The following is a 14,193-nucleotide window of genomic DNA, read 5'->3' as shown; positions in this document are numbered from 1 at the left end:
TGGGAAGTCCAGGACCTGGCCGGAGAAGACCACCGTGCTCGTGAGAGGGCAGGTACCCCGAGGTGCGGGAGGCAGTGCTAGCCAGTCACCCCTGCCGCCATGGGGGAGCCTCTGTCCGGGGTCGTTGTGGCTGAGTCTCATCTCTGTTGTTCTGGAACACAGAACGTCTTTCCCTCCAGTCTTTCAGCCGCTGATGACAGTGGACAAAGCAACAGAGAGACAGGTGTCCCCACCTGCCCCCGCCTGTCAGGTGCACGCAGAGGGAGAGCGTGCCGTCCAACCCCGGCAGCACAGAGACCCAGGGCCCTGGGTGGGGGGCAGGGGGAAGGGCAGGGCAGGGTGACCATCCACTCTGAGGCAGAGAACTTGCTAGAATTGACATGTTTATTTCTCTTCCTTCTTCAGATCAAAGGCCTCTTGAGTAAGAATTAGAATTGTCTAAGGAACAGTGACTTTTTCCTGACTTTCCCTCCAAATACATTTTTGATGGTAAACTTTAACTCTCTGGGAGAGGGGCAGTGAACCACCAGAAGGGATCTCTGAGGTTCTGCAGACAGGAGCTGGGGCGCGGCTGGTGCGCATGTCCTGCACCCTCGGAGCGGCCGACAATGGAGGGAACCCCTCCCCCCTAACGTCACTGGGAGAGGACAAAGTGCCAGAGCTCTGGGACCGCGGGGGCACTGTTTCCCGGGGCCGTCGCCCTGTGAGGCTCTCCTGTGCAGCCAGTTGGTTAGAACCACACCACACCCCCACTCTCCCTGCAAGGTCAACCCTGTCCTCCACTGAACAAGCCTCCTTCGGGCCGCTTCTCCCCACTTCGCCACCACCAGGCCCTTTGCTCGGGAGCTGCCTGGGACTGAAGGGCCCCGTCTGCCCCTCCCCCACCTCCAGACCCCCTGGACGACAGCCCCATGGGTCCGCCCTCCCAGGCGGGCTTGTCCCGGATGGATGGTCCCCCTTCCCCAAGAGTGCCAGGCTGCCTGCCTGCCCCAACGGGTCCAGGGCAGCTGCCCAGGTCAGAGCAGGGTCCCCAAGCAGGGGGCAGGGGTTAGGAGACTTGAACACACAGGGAACTATTTGGGGCCTCCTCAAGCAGGCGGTGGTTGCAGGTCACCAAGTGTGGTGCTCTAGGCCAGGCCTGGGGGCTCCTGAGCTGGGGGTGGGGGCGGTCCCAGGGGCATCTGGCCCCGTCAGTGGGGAGAGGTGACAGCAGGGCCTTGCTCAGGTTTGGGCGCTCGGAAACCGCACCCCATTGCCCACCCGTGCGTCCACCCTGCCCACAGGGGCCTGCTCTCCACCCGAATGCCCGCAGCAGGCCTGGAGCTGTGCGTTAGGCACGATGCCCGGCACAGGTGACCGAGTGCTGGCTCCAGACTGTGCAGGTGTCCGTGGCCCTGACACCCTCCCGGGGGTCCCATCCTGCCAGGGCCTCCTGGAAGCATCTCACTTCTTCCCAGATATTTCTGCCGAAAGAACTGGGCCATGACCCAAAGACCTCTCTCCCCAGGGTGGGGCTGGGGCCATGCGGAGCGCCCCCCCCCCCCCGCCCCCCGCCAGAAGTGTGCCAGCAGATCTCTCCTGTTTGCAGGACATTTTCCACGGATGATGTTTGAGTTTGGCTGCTTCCTCCACCAAATCCTGCTGTGGGGACAGTGAGGGGAAAGCTGCAGTTCTGGAAGGTTCTCCTTGCCTTGTGCTTTGCGCACAATGAAAACCCCTCTGGGAATCCTTCTCCTGCTTGTTCTCATCCTCAGACCAGGGCCTGAAGGGGAAAGCCATCAGCCCACCAGCTCTACCAACTACGGCAGGCAAAGTCCTCAGGTCCCGGCGGGTGGGGGAGGCAGTGAGCCCCTCCCACACTGGAGACCCATCAGGAGAGAGGGCCCCCAAGTCACCTTCCTGCAAGGTTCTGTAAAAACAAGACAACAGGCCCAGACTGGAGCCGCTCACGCTAAGCCCCGCGTCACCAACCCGAGGCCTGACGACAGGTTAGGCTCCCCCAGAAATGGATCCTCACAGCAGTGAGGCGGGAACTGCCCCGCCCGCGAGGGGTTGGTCATCTGATCGGGCCCCCGCCATCCCCTGAAGAAGACCGACCCACCAACCCGCCTTTGGCTACCGTAACCTGCTCGTCCGCTCCTTCCACCTCTAAGTTTTCCATCGCGTCCGGCCCGTCGAGCGCCTTCCTGTCTGCTGGGTGGGACGCCGCCCAACTCAGGAATCATTGAAGAAACCCGATAAAATCCTTAAATGCACTCAGTTGACGTTTGTTTTTGAGCAGTTCCAAAAGAAGCTGCCATTTTGGGTCCAGGGTCGGTGGCTACGTGGGTGCCTGGTCTCCACGCCCATGAGGCTGTGGGGCCCGAGCGGGGTGTGCGGGGCGGCCTGCATTAAACAGGTGGAGAAGTTGTGTCTGCCTTGGACCTGCCACCGGAAACAGAGGGCGCGTCCCCGTTTCGGGTACAGGAGGGTGTGGGGGGCTGGGACTGGGGGTTCCCTCTGGCTGCGCCCACTCGAGCCTGCTTCACCCCAGCTCTGTGGCTCTGGGCTCACAGGCAGATGGACCCGCGTGCTTGAAACACTTGAAAAAACTGCAGATTCCCTGGAACAGCCGTGCGGAGAAACCGCAGAGAAACTTCAAGATCAGCCACAGAACGGTACCAGGGAAACAAGGCCCGAGGCTTCTCCGCTGCAGCCCGGGGGCCACGCCAGGGGCTCGCGTCCCTCCAGCCACGCATCTGCCACATTGCACAGCTCAGGTGACCTTGACTGTGACCGCCAGAAAAATGCTCCACAGATCTCTACGCTGACTGTCATTGTCCCTGTTTCTTCGCCAAAGAAGTGAAGGGATCAGTGCCACAGACCCACTCGATACTTGAGTAGCAAAGCATGTTTCACAATTTGAAAATTAAGCTTTTTTTTAACACTTTATTTTTTTTTTAATTTTTTTTAACGTTTATTTATTTTTGAGACAGAGAGAGACAGAGCATGAACAGGGGAGGGGCAGAGAGAGAGGGAGACACAAAATCGGAAGCAGGCTCCAGGCTCTGAGCTGTCAGCCCAGAGCCCGAGGCGGGGCTCGAACTCACGGACCTCGAGATCGTGACCTGAGCCGAAGTCGGACGCTTAACCGACTGAGCCACCCAGGCGCCCCTTAACACTTTATTTTTAAGTAATCTCTACATGAAAGGTGCGGCTCGAACTCACAACCCCGAGGTCAAGAGTCACACGCTGCCCGGGCCGAGCCGTCCTGAGAATTAAGCTTTTAGACTACATATCAGAAATGATGGGATCTGTAGTGCTCCGATGCAAATTCATACCCTTGCTTATATTAACAAGAAAAGGTGAAAATAATTTAATGAGGCATCTGACTCAAGAAGAACCAAAACGTACTGCCAAGTTAAGTGACAAAAGGGTGGGGTAAGAATTAAAGAAGAAATTGATCAACAACAAATTGTAGGATCAGCAAATACACCCGAAAGCTCATTCTTTAAAAAGAGGAAGATAATTAAAAAAAAACAAACCTGTTAGCTTAGCTAACCAAACCAAGAAGGAAAAAAAGAGACACAAAATAAAGAAATGATAATAAGGAGATAACCCGAGACACAGAGGAAACGAAAAACAACCATAAAGACTATTTTGTTCAGGTCTGTGCGTTCTAAAGTTTGGGTGACATAGATGCTTTCCCAGAAAAATACAGGTGGACTCGGGAGAAGCCAACTATCACAGGGAAACAGTCGTCAAGTTTGTGACTCTCCCTCACTCACACTTGGGCGAGAGCACGCACACCTATGCGCACACATATACACAGCCATGCACATACACATATACACCCCCCCACATACACACCCACATATACACCCCCCCACACACCCACGCACACACATACACACCCACGCGCACACAACACACCCACATGCACACACATATACACCCCTCACATACACACCCACGCACACACATACACACCCACGCGCACACAACACACCCACATGCACACACATATACACCCCCCCCCACACACACCCACGCACACACATACACACCCACGCGCACACAACACACCCACATGCACACACATATACACCCCCCACATACACACCCTCGCACACACATACACACCCATGCACACACACACACACCCACGCGCACACAACACACCCACATGCACACACATATACACCCCCCACATACACACCCTCGCACACACATACACACCCACGCGCACACAACACACCCACATGCACACACATATACACCCCCCACATACACACCCTCGCACACACATACACACCCACGTGCACACAACACACCCACATGCACACACATATACACCCCCCACATACACCCCCCCCACACACACCCACGCACACACATACACACCCACATGCACATACATATACACCCCCCCACATACACACCCATGCAACATACATATACACCCCCTGCACACACACACCCACGTACACACATACACACCCATGTGTTACACATATACACGCCCCCACATACACACCCACGTGCCCACATACACAGACCCACATGCACACATATATACACCTCCCCCCCACATACACACCCACGCACACACATATACACACCCCACACACATACGCACCCATGCGCACACATATACACACCCACGCGCATACATATACACACCCATGCAACACACATATACACCCCCTGCACACACACACCCACGCACACACATACACACACACATATACACCTCCCCCCACACATACACAGCCATGCACACACATATACACACCCCACGCACATACACACCCATGCGCACACACATGCACACCCATGCACGCACACATAACCACATGTACACGTATCCATGCAAGCCACGTGCATGCACACACACCCACACACAGCCACGCACATCTACACTCACACTCATGTGCACCCCCCACACGTACACACCTGCGTGCACACACCCACAAACTCACCTGCTGAAAACACACGAAAGAACACGTCCAGCGTCACCAGTGCCGGCGACTTTAGGGAACAAATGAGCACAATGTTACGAAAGCAGTCCAAGAGCGTAGAGGACTCAAGGACAAGCTTCTGAACTGTTTGAAAAGATGGCCCGGCCCCTTTCCCTACCAGTTTGGAGGCACAGATTCTCAGCAACTTGTCAGCAGGACCGGACCCCTCCCGCGGCCCCAGGAGGAGCCAGCCCGGCCTGGCCGCCATCTCGGACGTCTGCCCCGGGCTGCGCAGAGACAGAGAGTCCGATTGTCCCAGGCACCCGCGGTGGAGATGCGGGTGCAGCCCGTGCGGACGGAGACAGCGGGCCTGGGGCCCAGACGCAGGATGCGGTCCCAGTGGCCAAAATGCTGCTGTGAGGGACACGCAGGGCGCACGTTAGGGACCTCCTGCTGCAGGTGGGCTCGGGTGCCGCCCGGAGACCGGCCAGGGAGGCGCGAGGAACAGCGAGGGCAAGAGCGCCCGGAGTGCAGTGTGTCCCTCCATGGGCGAGGCCGGACCGCTGGGTGGCGTCGAGCGGGCCGCCCGGCCTTCCCTCGAGGCGTCTGGGGTCAGAGCACGGACAGGGGGGAGCACCGGCCCGGCAGGAGTGGACTTTCAGAAGGAAACACACTTGTTCTCACGCCAAACAGGGGAAAGAGCAGGTGGGGCCTGACCCGAATGGTCTTTACTAAATGGAATACCAGCCAGCAAAACAAGAACCTTGTGTCCCCGCCTCATACTTAAGGCCCCTGTATAACTAGGAAAACGAGTTTTAATGTTTAATGCTCTAGGACTTGGAAAATCTCTTACTATATGATGTTGGGAGATGCTTCCTTGGGGGATGAATATTTCATAATCGCTCTGCACCCAGTGCCAAGTGTCTCTCGGAATAAACAAAGACACGTTTGAGAAGTCCCTGTGGGAGCTCGTAGCTGACTAACGGGGACTTGAGCCTTCCACCTCCGAGACGGCGCGTGATTGTAGACCCTGACGAAAATAGGGCGCTTGGGTTTCAGAATCACACCCAGGCAGAATTATCATACATACCCCCCCCAACGGACCTCATGTTACCCCATGTACGTACGTATACATGCAAGTACAGATGCTTCATCAGGCTTTGAATTTCAAACTTTATCTAAGAACACAGACACAATACTTGCCAGAAATCTGCCCTGCGGTCTGCACTGCATCCTAATCTTCAAAAGGCCATGTTGAAGCCCTGCTGAGGACATCGCTTGGGAGTGTCCCAGGAAAAAGGAAGCAGCAGCAGATTTAACAAGAGAAATGTCTATTTCTTTTTCCCATAAGGCCTCGCAGGACTGAGCAGCTTCCCCACAGAAGGGAGAGCCGGGCTTCTCCATCCACAGCATGGAGGTTACTTCCTCATGACACAAAATGGCTGCTCAAGCTCCAGTCCTCACAGCCACATTTCCACCAGCAGGCAAAAGGAAGGACCCATGAAGGGTTGCTCTCCCTTTGAGAATACTCCCCTAAAACTGCTTTAAAGTGACCAGAACCTGGTCACTTGGCCACACTGGCAACAAGGGAGGGGGGAAGTGAGGTAGGCTTGTGCCTCAGAGTCTGTTCCTGAGGCAGAAGAATGAGAGGAGAGAGCGTAAAGGAAGACGAACAGTACTCGGAGCAGCATGGACGTCCCACAGTCTGGGAGGCGGGCTGTTCGTACTGCTCAGCTAACGCTTTAACATTGCTGGACGTTTTCCTCTTCTGTCTGTCCTCCTGGGCTCACCCAGTGGCAGCTCCACACCCTCAGGCCGGTGCCCACCACCCCCCCCAACATGGCCAGGTCACAGCCTGGTCCTGCTGCACAGGCCGCGGCCGCACACAGAAGCTCCGCTCCCCACCCCCCCACTGGCCCCGGGTCCCAGGTGCCCCCACGACCGCCCGCGGGAACCTGCGGGGCTGCACTGACCTCCCCTCCCAGAAGGGCCCCATCGGGATCTCTCATCCTGCGGGGGAGCAGGTGGGTGGAGCTCATGGGGCAGGGGCCCTAACCTCGAGGGGGCCTTGGCTCTGCCCACATCCTGGGGCCTCTGGTCCACCCTCCTCCGTGCCCAGCCCCAACTGGCAGTGCTCCCACCGCGGCGGACCAGCAGCCCCGCCACATGTTCTCAGGCGCCAGAGGCTGGCAGAAGCTCCTGCAGCCTCACGGGCCAAGCGCCCGCTGCCGCCCCCCACCGGTCCCACCCGCCTGGCCTGGGGCCCCGCTCCCTCTCAGGCCAGCCTTCCTGGAGCCCGGGGCTTGGCATTCCTTTGGCTTGGTTCGTCCTTGAGGTACAACTGAAGTAAAACAAGATGCCCCACGGTGAACGGTGACTGCAGGGAGTTTGGTGTTGTTTTATTTTATTTACTAATTTTGAGAGAGAGAGAAGGGGGGGGGCAGAGGGGGAGGGAGAGAGAGAATCCCAAGCAGGCTCCACAGTGTCATCGCAGAGCCTGACACGGGGCTCCATCTCGAAAACCGTGAGATCATGACCGGAGCTGAAATCAGGAGTCAGAGGCTTCACCGACAGAGCCCCCCAGGCGCCCCAGGGGAGTTGTGAGGGGACTACAGCCGGGTGCCCGACACCCCAGAAAAGGTGTGGACTTGCCTGCCACCCCTGAGCACTTAGCCCCACCCTGATCCCCACGGTCTTTGGTTCCTCCTGCCCGTTTTAGAACCAGGTGGAAATGGACCCGCAGAGAGGACTCTTTGACTCCTGGTTCCCTTGCTCTCCGCTGTTCAGACGCATCCGCCTCGGTGGTGGGATGTCCCCGGCTCAGGCTCTTCCGTGGCTGAGAGGTGATTGTGCGAGCACCCCACAGTTTGTTTACTGTTGGATAGTTGGGTTGTTTCCGCTGTGGGGCTAATATGAATGCAGACACATCATTTCTCTTGGGGAAAGCTCTGAAAGTAAGATCGTGGGGTCGTGTTTAACTTCGTCAAAAACTTTCTGGTTCTCAGCGTTTGTACCATTTTACGCTCCCACCAGCAGCGTGTTAGGATCCCAGTTGCTGTATCTCACCGACGTTCACCATGGTCAGTCTTCAGCAATTCTCCTGGGCCTATGACGGTATCTCACTTTGATTGGAATGTGCAACAGTTCCCTCATTACTCAGGGCGCCGAGCCCCCTTTCGTGTGCTTACAAGATAATCCTATCTTCTACCGTCCTGTGTCTATTTGCTGTCTTCTGCCCAGGTTTTTTGTGTGTTTTTGTCTTTTGTTATTGGTTTATTGGCTTTTAAAAAGATAACCTTGGCACAGCTCCTGTGTCAGGTGTACTTATTGTGAATTTTCTCTTCCGATCTGCAGTTTGCCTATTCGTTTTCTTAACAGTCTTTCAAGGAGCACAGGTTTTACTTTTGATGACAGATTTATTTTCTTCCTTTATGGTTTCCCTTTTCGTGCCCTAGGTAGGAAACTTCTGCCTGCTCCAAGATGGTGTGATATTTTGCTTCACTGTTTCAAACGTTTCCATTCCCTCTAAGCCTATGACCCGGCTCAAATGAAAGTTCCGGCCCGGCATGGTGCAGGGGCTGCGTGTCCCCATGCCCACCCACCTCCCAGGGGCTCTGGCATCATTGCGGAAAAGGTTCCTTTTCCCCATTGAATCAGCACATCTGGTGCCATCAGTGGATTATGGACATGGGATCCGGTTCTGAACTCTGTTCTGATCCACTGGCCCACACTGTCTTAAATGCTGCAGCCTTCCAGGAAGGCCTGAAATGAAGTGGTGTGAGCCCTCCAACACTGCTCTCCTTCAAGGCCATCTGGCCACGCTAGTGGCTTGGATCACCCACAGCCTTCACCTTGCTAATCCCAACCGCTCTTTCTCAGTGCTCCTCTTACTGACCTCGTGGCCATATCCGACCGAGCAGACCCCCTCCCCCGACCCCGACCTTGGCTCCCAGACCCGGCCCTGCAGTCCTCCCTTCCACCTCTCGGTCTGCCAGCGTCTGCCCTGCAGCGCACTCTGCTGCTGCAAGGCTGGTCTGCAGCCCAGCTCCGCACACAGCAGTGCGGCTGTGCGCAGGCCGCACCTCTGCTCAGAGCGGTCCGCTCAGCCGGGAGCCTTCCCGCGAACGTGAGCTCGAGCACCTCGGCATCCCGCGTTCCCAGACGGAACGCCCACCACCTGCTCCGGAGCTGCCACGCGCCCAGTCCGCTCCTGGAGCTCCCGGCGCCGGTGCACGCCCAGGCCACCCCCGTAGCCCCAGGGCTTCGGCCTCTTGGCCTCTTTGGCCCCACCCTCGTCACCCAGACCCGCTCTCCTCTCCTGCCCGTGGCTTGTGGGCGAGCCTGCACCCTCCCCAAAGACAGTCTCCGCCTGACCTCAGAAAACGCCGAGACCTGGGCGCACAGCGCCCAGCGACCCGGGAGGAGAGGGACTCGGCCCCGCCTGGCGCCCCCGCTCCCCCCCTCCCCCCGCAGCCCAGCCCAGCCCAGCCCAGCCCAGTCGCCCTCCCCAGCGCCCTTCCCCGCTCCGGGCCTGCACAGGTGCAGTTCTCGTCCCCCGGTGGCGAGCCTCCTCTCCCTTGCAGATCTCTGCTCACCCGTCCCGTGCTCGCGCGACCCCCTCGGGAGCCGACCCCTAGGCACGGCATTCACGGTTAGCCTGATGACCTCTCCCCGCAGGGGGGCTCCCCCGCGCCCCAGCTCCGGCCCAGGCAGGGGCGAACTGCCGTCTGTAGGGTGGGTGGATGGATGGATGGATGCGGGAATGAGCTACGGCAGGCAGGAATGCGTTCCGGGGTCCTGTGAGCGGGGTCCGCCGCGGCTCAGGGCCAGACCCGGGGCATCCTTGCCGGGCGGGGACGCGGGGAGGCTCGGCTGGAGCGCCGTCCAGGGTGGTGGGCGGGGGTCTCTGAGAGATGGGGGCGCGCGGGCCAGCTCTGGCACGCCCCCCGGGGCCGCGGCCCCGCCCCCAAGTCCTCTTCCCCGGGGGCTGGGATGAACGCCCGTGGGATGGCCGCCCGGTGGCGATTCGCCTCCCGAGTAGTGTGGCCCCGTCGCCGACCCGTAGGACCGGTTCCGCGTCCCCCTTGGTTGCTAGGCAACCGCCAGCCACTAGAGGGAGGAAGCCAACCAGCCGGGGGGTCGCAGCGCCATGGACCTGGTCATCACGCAGGAGCTGGCCCACGCCGAGAGCCAGCAAGGTGGGCGGGGGCCCCGACCCTCCGCTCTGCCCCGGGGGGCCCGGTGCCGCCCGGTTCCGAATTCCCACCTTGGCAGGTCCCGCGACCCCTGAACCCTCCCCACCCCGCGCTGGGACCCCCGCGACCCTGGGGAGCTCCAGCAGGTGCCAGACCCATGACCCTGAGACGCCCTGGGACCCGCTCAGCCCCCCCGCCCCCCCCCCCCTCCAGTTGCCCCGGGACACAGTGACCGAGTGAAACCCGCGCTTCTCGCCTTTGGTTGACCTGGGCGACGGTAAACCGAGCCGCCCTTTTAAAAGGAGGCTTTGTCAGGGCCGCTGCTGAGGCTCGGGCTGCTGGAGGGGGCAGGGGGCCGTGCAGGGAGGACCCTAGACCCCTCCTCACCCTCCCGACCGTCCCCACCTTGCTCAGTGGTGCCAGGCGTGCTTTCCCCAGCCCAAACCCGCCTCCATGTCGTCCGCCTAGATGCTGCCTCCCTGCAGAGGGCCTACCAGCTGATCAAGTCCGCCAACCTGGGGAAATCCGAGTTTGACCCCACAGAAAGCTTCAGCCCTGACCTGTTTGTTCTGTGTGCGGAACAGGCCCTGAAGGTACTTATTCCCCGGGGTCCTGGCAGGGGGGGTGGGGGGGGAGCCTTCTGGAGGTCTCTGTTCTGGGTTTACTGGAAGCGGGAAGTGGGGCAGGAAAGTGCTGGCTCCCCGTCTCAGATCGGTCCTCCAGCCACTCCCTCAAGGGTTTGCTGGAGTGGAGACGGGCCCGCCAGGGGCGGCTTTCTGGGGACTTCCACGGTGCTGTGTGGTCTCGCAGATGGGGCAGCTGGACGTGAGCGAGGACTGCATCCAGATGTACTTCAAGGCCAAGGGGCCGGTCACCCAGTTCCTGGGCCGAGCGCACCTGTGCCGGGCCCAGCTCTGCGCCCCCAAGTCCACCGAAAACCTGGTGAGAGGCCCCATGTCCTTTATTAGTGCATCTGAGTGTGCCCTCTTCCTGTGCACAACCTTAGCACGTCAGTGAGACAGGCCACACCACGTGCCCGCGGGCCATTCGCAAATCAGTACCTAATTGTTTGTCCCGCTCAGCTCCCTGTCCCCTCCCCAACCTGCCAGGCTGCCTTGAGCCTCCTCGAAGTTTTACATCTTGTGTCAAAATAGTCAGGTCTCCCCCCGCTTCCAAAATGCGTCAGTCTAGACAGATCCGAAAGTACTCTTCGTGGAGAGGCAGGCAAGCGGCGTCGTGTTCAGTGACGGGAAACTGGCCGAGTTTCCTGCTTCCGCCCTTTCCCTGAGCTCCCGTTGGACATTTGTGCGGGGGTCATGCCCGGAACAGCCGCCCTCGGGCCAGGCAGAGGGGAACCTGCAGAGAAAGCGCATGCGCCCCAGCCCCCGCCTGCCTACACTCGGGGTGCCAGGCCAGCCTGTAGTGCGGTTTGATGGTCACCAAAGGGACCACGAGCCACGGTCGATGTTCTAGTGGCAGATTCAGTGTAATTGTGCATATTCTTTATGTCGTTTTAGGAGGAGTTTGAAAATTGCGTGACTCAGTATATGAAAGCAATAAACTTCGCGAAAGGAGAACCCAGGTAGGCCCGATGGACCCGGCCGTCTCTAACGGGGATTGTGTAAAAGGTACCAAACCAGGGGTCACCGAGCGCTGGCACCTGTTCAGCCTGTAGGGGTTTTCCTTGTCCTGCTCTGTGTTTGGGGCGCACGTACGGCTGTGTGCTCGTCTCTAATGTGCGGAGCTGGGCCGCACAGGCGCATCGTCCCCCCCCCCCCCCCCCCAGCCTCATCGTTTCCTCTGTTCTGTGGTTTCTGTGGTCTGCACGTGACTTTTGTCCGCCTTCTCTCTAGGAACCTCTCCTTGGCCCAGTCTCCGTGGCTCCCTTACTTTCTGGGCCTCTCTGAGCGTTCAGCCGCAGGGCCCCCTCCCCCTGCTGCCTCCACTTACCTATTTCCCCCCCGCTGGATGGCCCGGGCCAAGGCCTCGTATCTCTGGTGATTCGGCTAACACTCCAGCACCGTTTTCTACTTAATCAACGTTTCGGTTTTCAAGAACTACTCTCAAAGCTTTTAAGCTTGCATACGAACTGGTGTTCCTACAACGTACTTAAGTAGGATCCAACATTTAAAGGAGGTTCGGGTGTAAATAAATCCCAGATTCACGCATCCGGTGATCTCGTAGGTGCTGCTCACGGCCCCCTCTGGCAGCCCTGCTGTGGGTGCTGGGGTACCGGGCCCAGCCCCACAGACCCTCCTCACTGGGGACGTGTGCTAAGGGGAGTGGGTATTTCAAGGGGACCATGTCCTGGAACCGTGAAGCGGGAGTGGCAGGCAGCCTGCATCCTGGGGATCTTGGGGGCACCTGCAGACTGCCTGCTGGCGACCAGCGGCCTTGGCGGCCGGCAGCACCATCTTTACAAATAGACGAGGGCGCAGCTTGGCAGAGAACGAGAGGGGCTCTGAGTTAGCCCCTTGAAGGAGCAGACAGCCTTGTTCTGTTGCCGTGCCCTGAGTCCTTCCTCCATCCGGGGTAAGAGCAGGCATCCACGGCGCTCGCCCACCAGGGGAGCAGTGTGGACCGCCGGGCGCCTGGAGTCTTGCCAGGCAGAGCCGGCCCCTTGGAGAGGCCCGAGCGAGAAAGGCGGATCGGCCGCTCTGATTCTCTTGGTCGGCACCTGCTTCCAGCCCTCAGGAAAAAGCCCAGCTTCCGGGGGGTGTCCCTGCTCCCCTCTTCCTCCCCCACTTGGTTCTATCATGTACAGGTGTGGGAGCTTTGCTCCCTAAAGATTTGCTCTCCTTCTTCTGCCTGCCGGACCCTGCACCTGCACTGCTGTCCCGGCTGATTGCTCATCGCACGCCAGGTCTCAGCAGGATGTTGCTTCCTCCAGGAGGCTTTCCTCGATTCCCCCTCCTCTTGCCCGTTCTTGTCTATCCCTTGCGAACCAAAGGAGACCTTGCTGACTGGTGCATTTTCACAGGGAGCTGGTCACTTTTGGAATGACCGAATGAGCGAAGGGGTCTCTGGGCTCAGGAGTCATGTGGCGGGGTGACCATGGCCGGGGCTGAACTTGGAGCCACCAATCCCTTCTGGGCAGGGCGCCTGTGGCCACCCCAGGGAGGGCTCTGCTCGCTCTGGCAGTGTGGGCCGGGGGCAGCTCAGATGCTGCTGCTGCCATCTACTGGAGACGCCCGAAGGGGCTGGGGACAGCCTCGTGGCCTAGTCTCAGACTTCCTCTGCTGCGGTCGCAGGTATCACTTCCTGGTATATAACGCATCTGTCCTCTACTGGCAAATGGTGAGGCCGTTTCTCAAGCCGGGATATCATCACCATCTGATCTCCAGCCTCTCCCAGATCGTAAACGTGTTAAACCAAACCGAGGAGGAAGACAAGGAGTGGCAGGCAGAGCTAATGCTGTGAGTGGAGGTGGCCCGCCCGGCCTCGGGTCCCTACCCGACGGCCCCGTGCAGCCTCTGACCTGCTTCCCCTCCCACCTTCACCGGGTGGGACTTACACTGCAGGGTGTAGGGCATTGCTTTGGAATCTGTAGTTAGAAGTGCGTGTTCTGTGTGCTTGTCTAATGATATCTAGGGATGAACTTGCAGCGTGCTGATCATGTGGGTGTCACAAGCTGAGTGTTCAGACTGAAAACGTAGGAAATGAAAGCTTGTGTCACAATCCTGGTTCGTGGTTCTAAAAACTTCGTTCCGTAACTATTAATGCAGTAGACATTTTAGCAATGTAAACTCAGCCCGAACGGCCCTATTTAGGGAAGCACACGCCAAGGCATCACCACAGGGACGGCCCTGAGGAGCCACAGTGAGATGTCAGCACGCGGTCTTTGTGCGGGGAGGAGTGAGCAGCGGCCAAACTCACCCCGTGTTTGGGGAGTGCCGTGTGCAGGCAGAGGCCGGGTGGGCGTCCACGAGACGAGCCAGAGGGTCTGCCCGGAAGTTGGAATCAGGAATCTAGACGCTTTCTTCACCTGCTTTATGGCTATGTGGGGAGCTTTTAAGAGAAAATCAATACGAATATGATGGTTTTTTTTGAAAAAGCTT

The 14,193-nt window shown here is 58.8% G+C and overlaps 1 protein-coding gene across 5 annotated transcripts in view; it reads left to right on the top strand.

The window, feature by feature from the left end:
• The first annotated feature begins 10,016 nt into the window (after window positions 1-10,016).
• The window catches only part of CFAP46 (cilia and flagella associated protein 46), a 96,246-nt gene continuing 92,069 nt past the window's right edge, over window positions 10,017-14,193 (top strand). For all 5 annotated transcript variants that reach the window (XR_009252785.1, XM_058698213.1, XM_058698211.1 and 2 more), the window contains exons 1-5: window positions 10,017-10,138; window positions 10,604-10,728; window positions 10,946-11,077; window positions 11,653-11,717; window positions 13,387-13,551. Coding sequence is in view for 4 of the 5 variants with exons in the window: in XM_058698213.1 (XP_058554196.1) it covers window positions 10,090-10,138; window positions 10,604-10,728; window positions 10,946-11,077; window positions 11,653-11,717; window positions 13,387-13,551 (536 nt within the window). In the remaining variant the exon portion in view is untranslated. The remainder of the gene's footprint in view (window positions 10,139-10,603; window positions 10,729-10,945; window positions 11,078-11,652; window positions 11,718-13,386; window positions 13,552-14,193) is intronic.

The sequence above is a fragment of the Neofelis nebulosa genome, chromosome 13 (assembly GCF_028018385.1).
Source record: "Neofelis nebulosa isolate mNeoNeb1 chromosome 13, mNeoNeb1.pri, whole genome shotgun sequence".
In the NCBI taxonomy this organism is placed as follows: Eukaryota; Metazoa; Chordata; class Mammalia; order Carnivora; family Felidae; genus Neofelis; species Neofelis nebulosa.
This window is presented reverse-complemented; position numbering and strand designations above follow the sequence as displayed.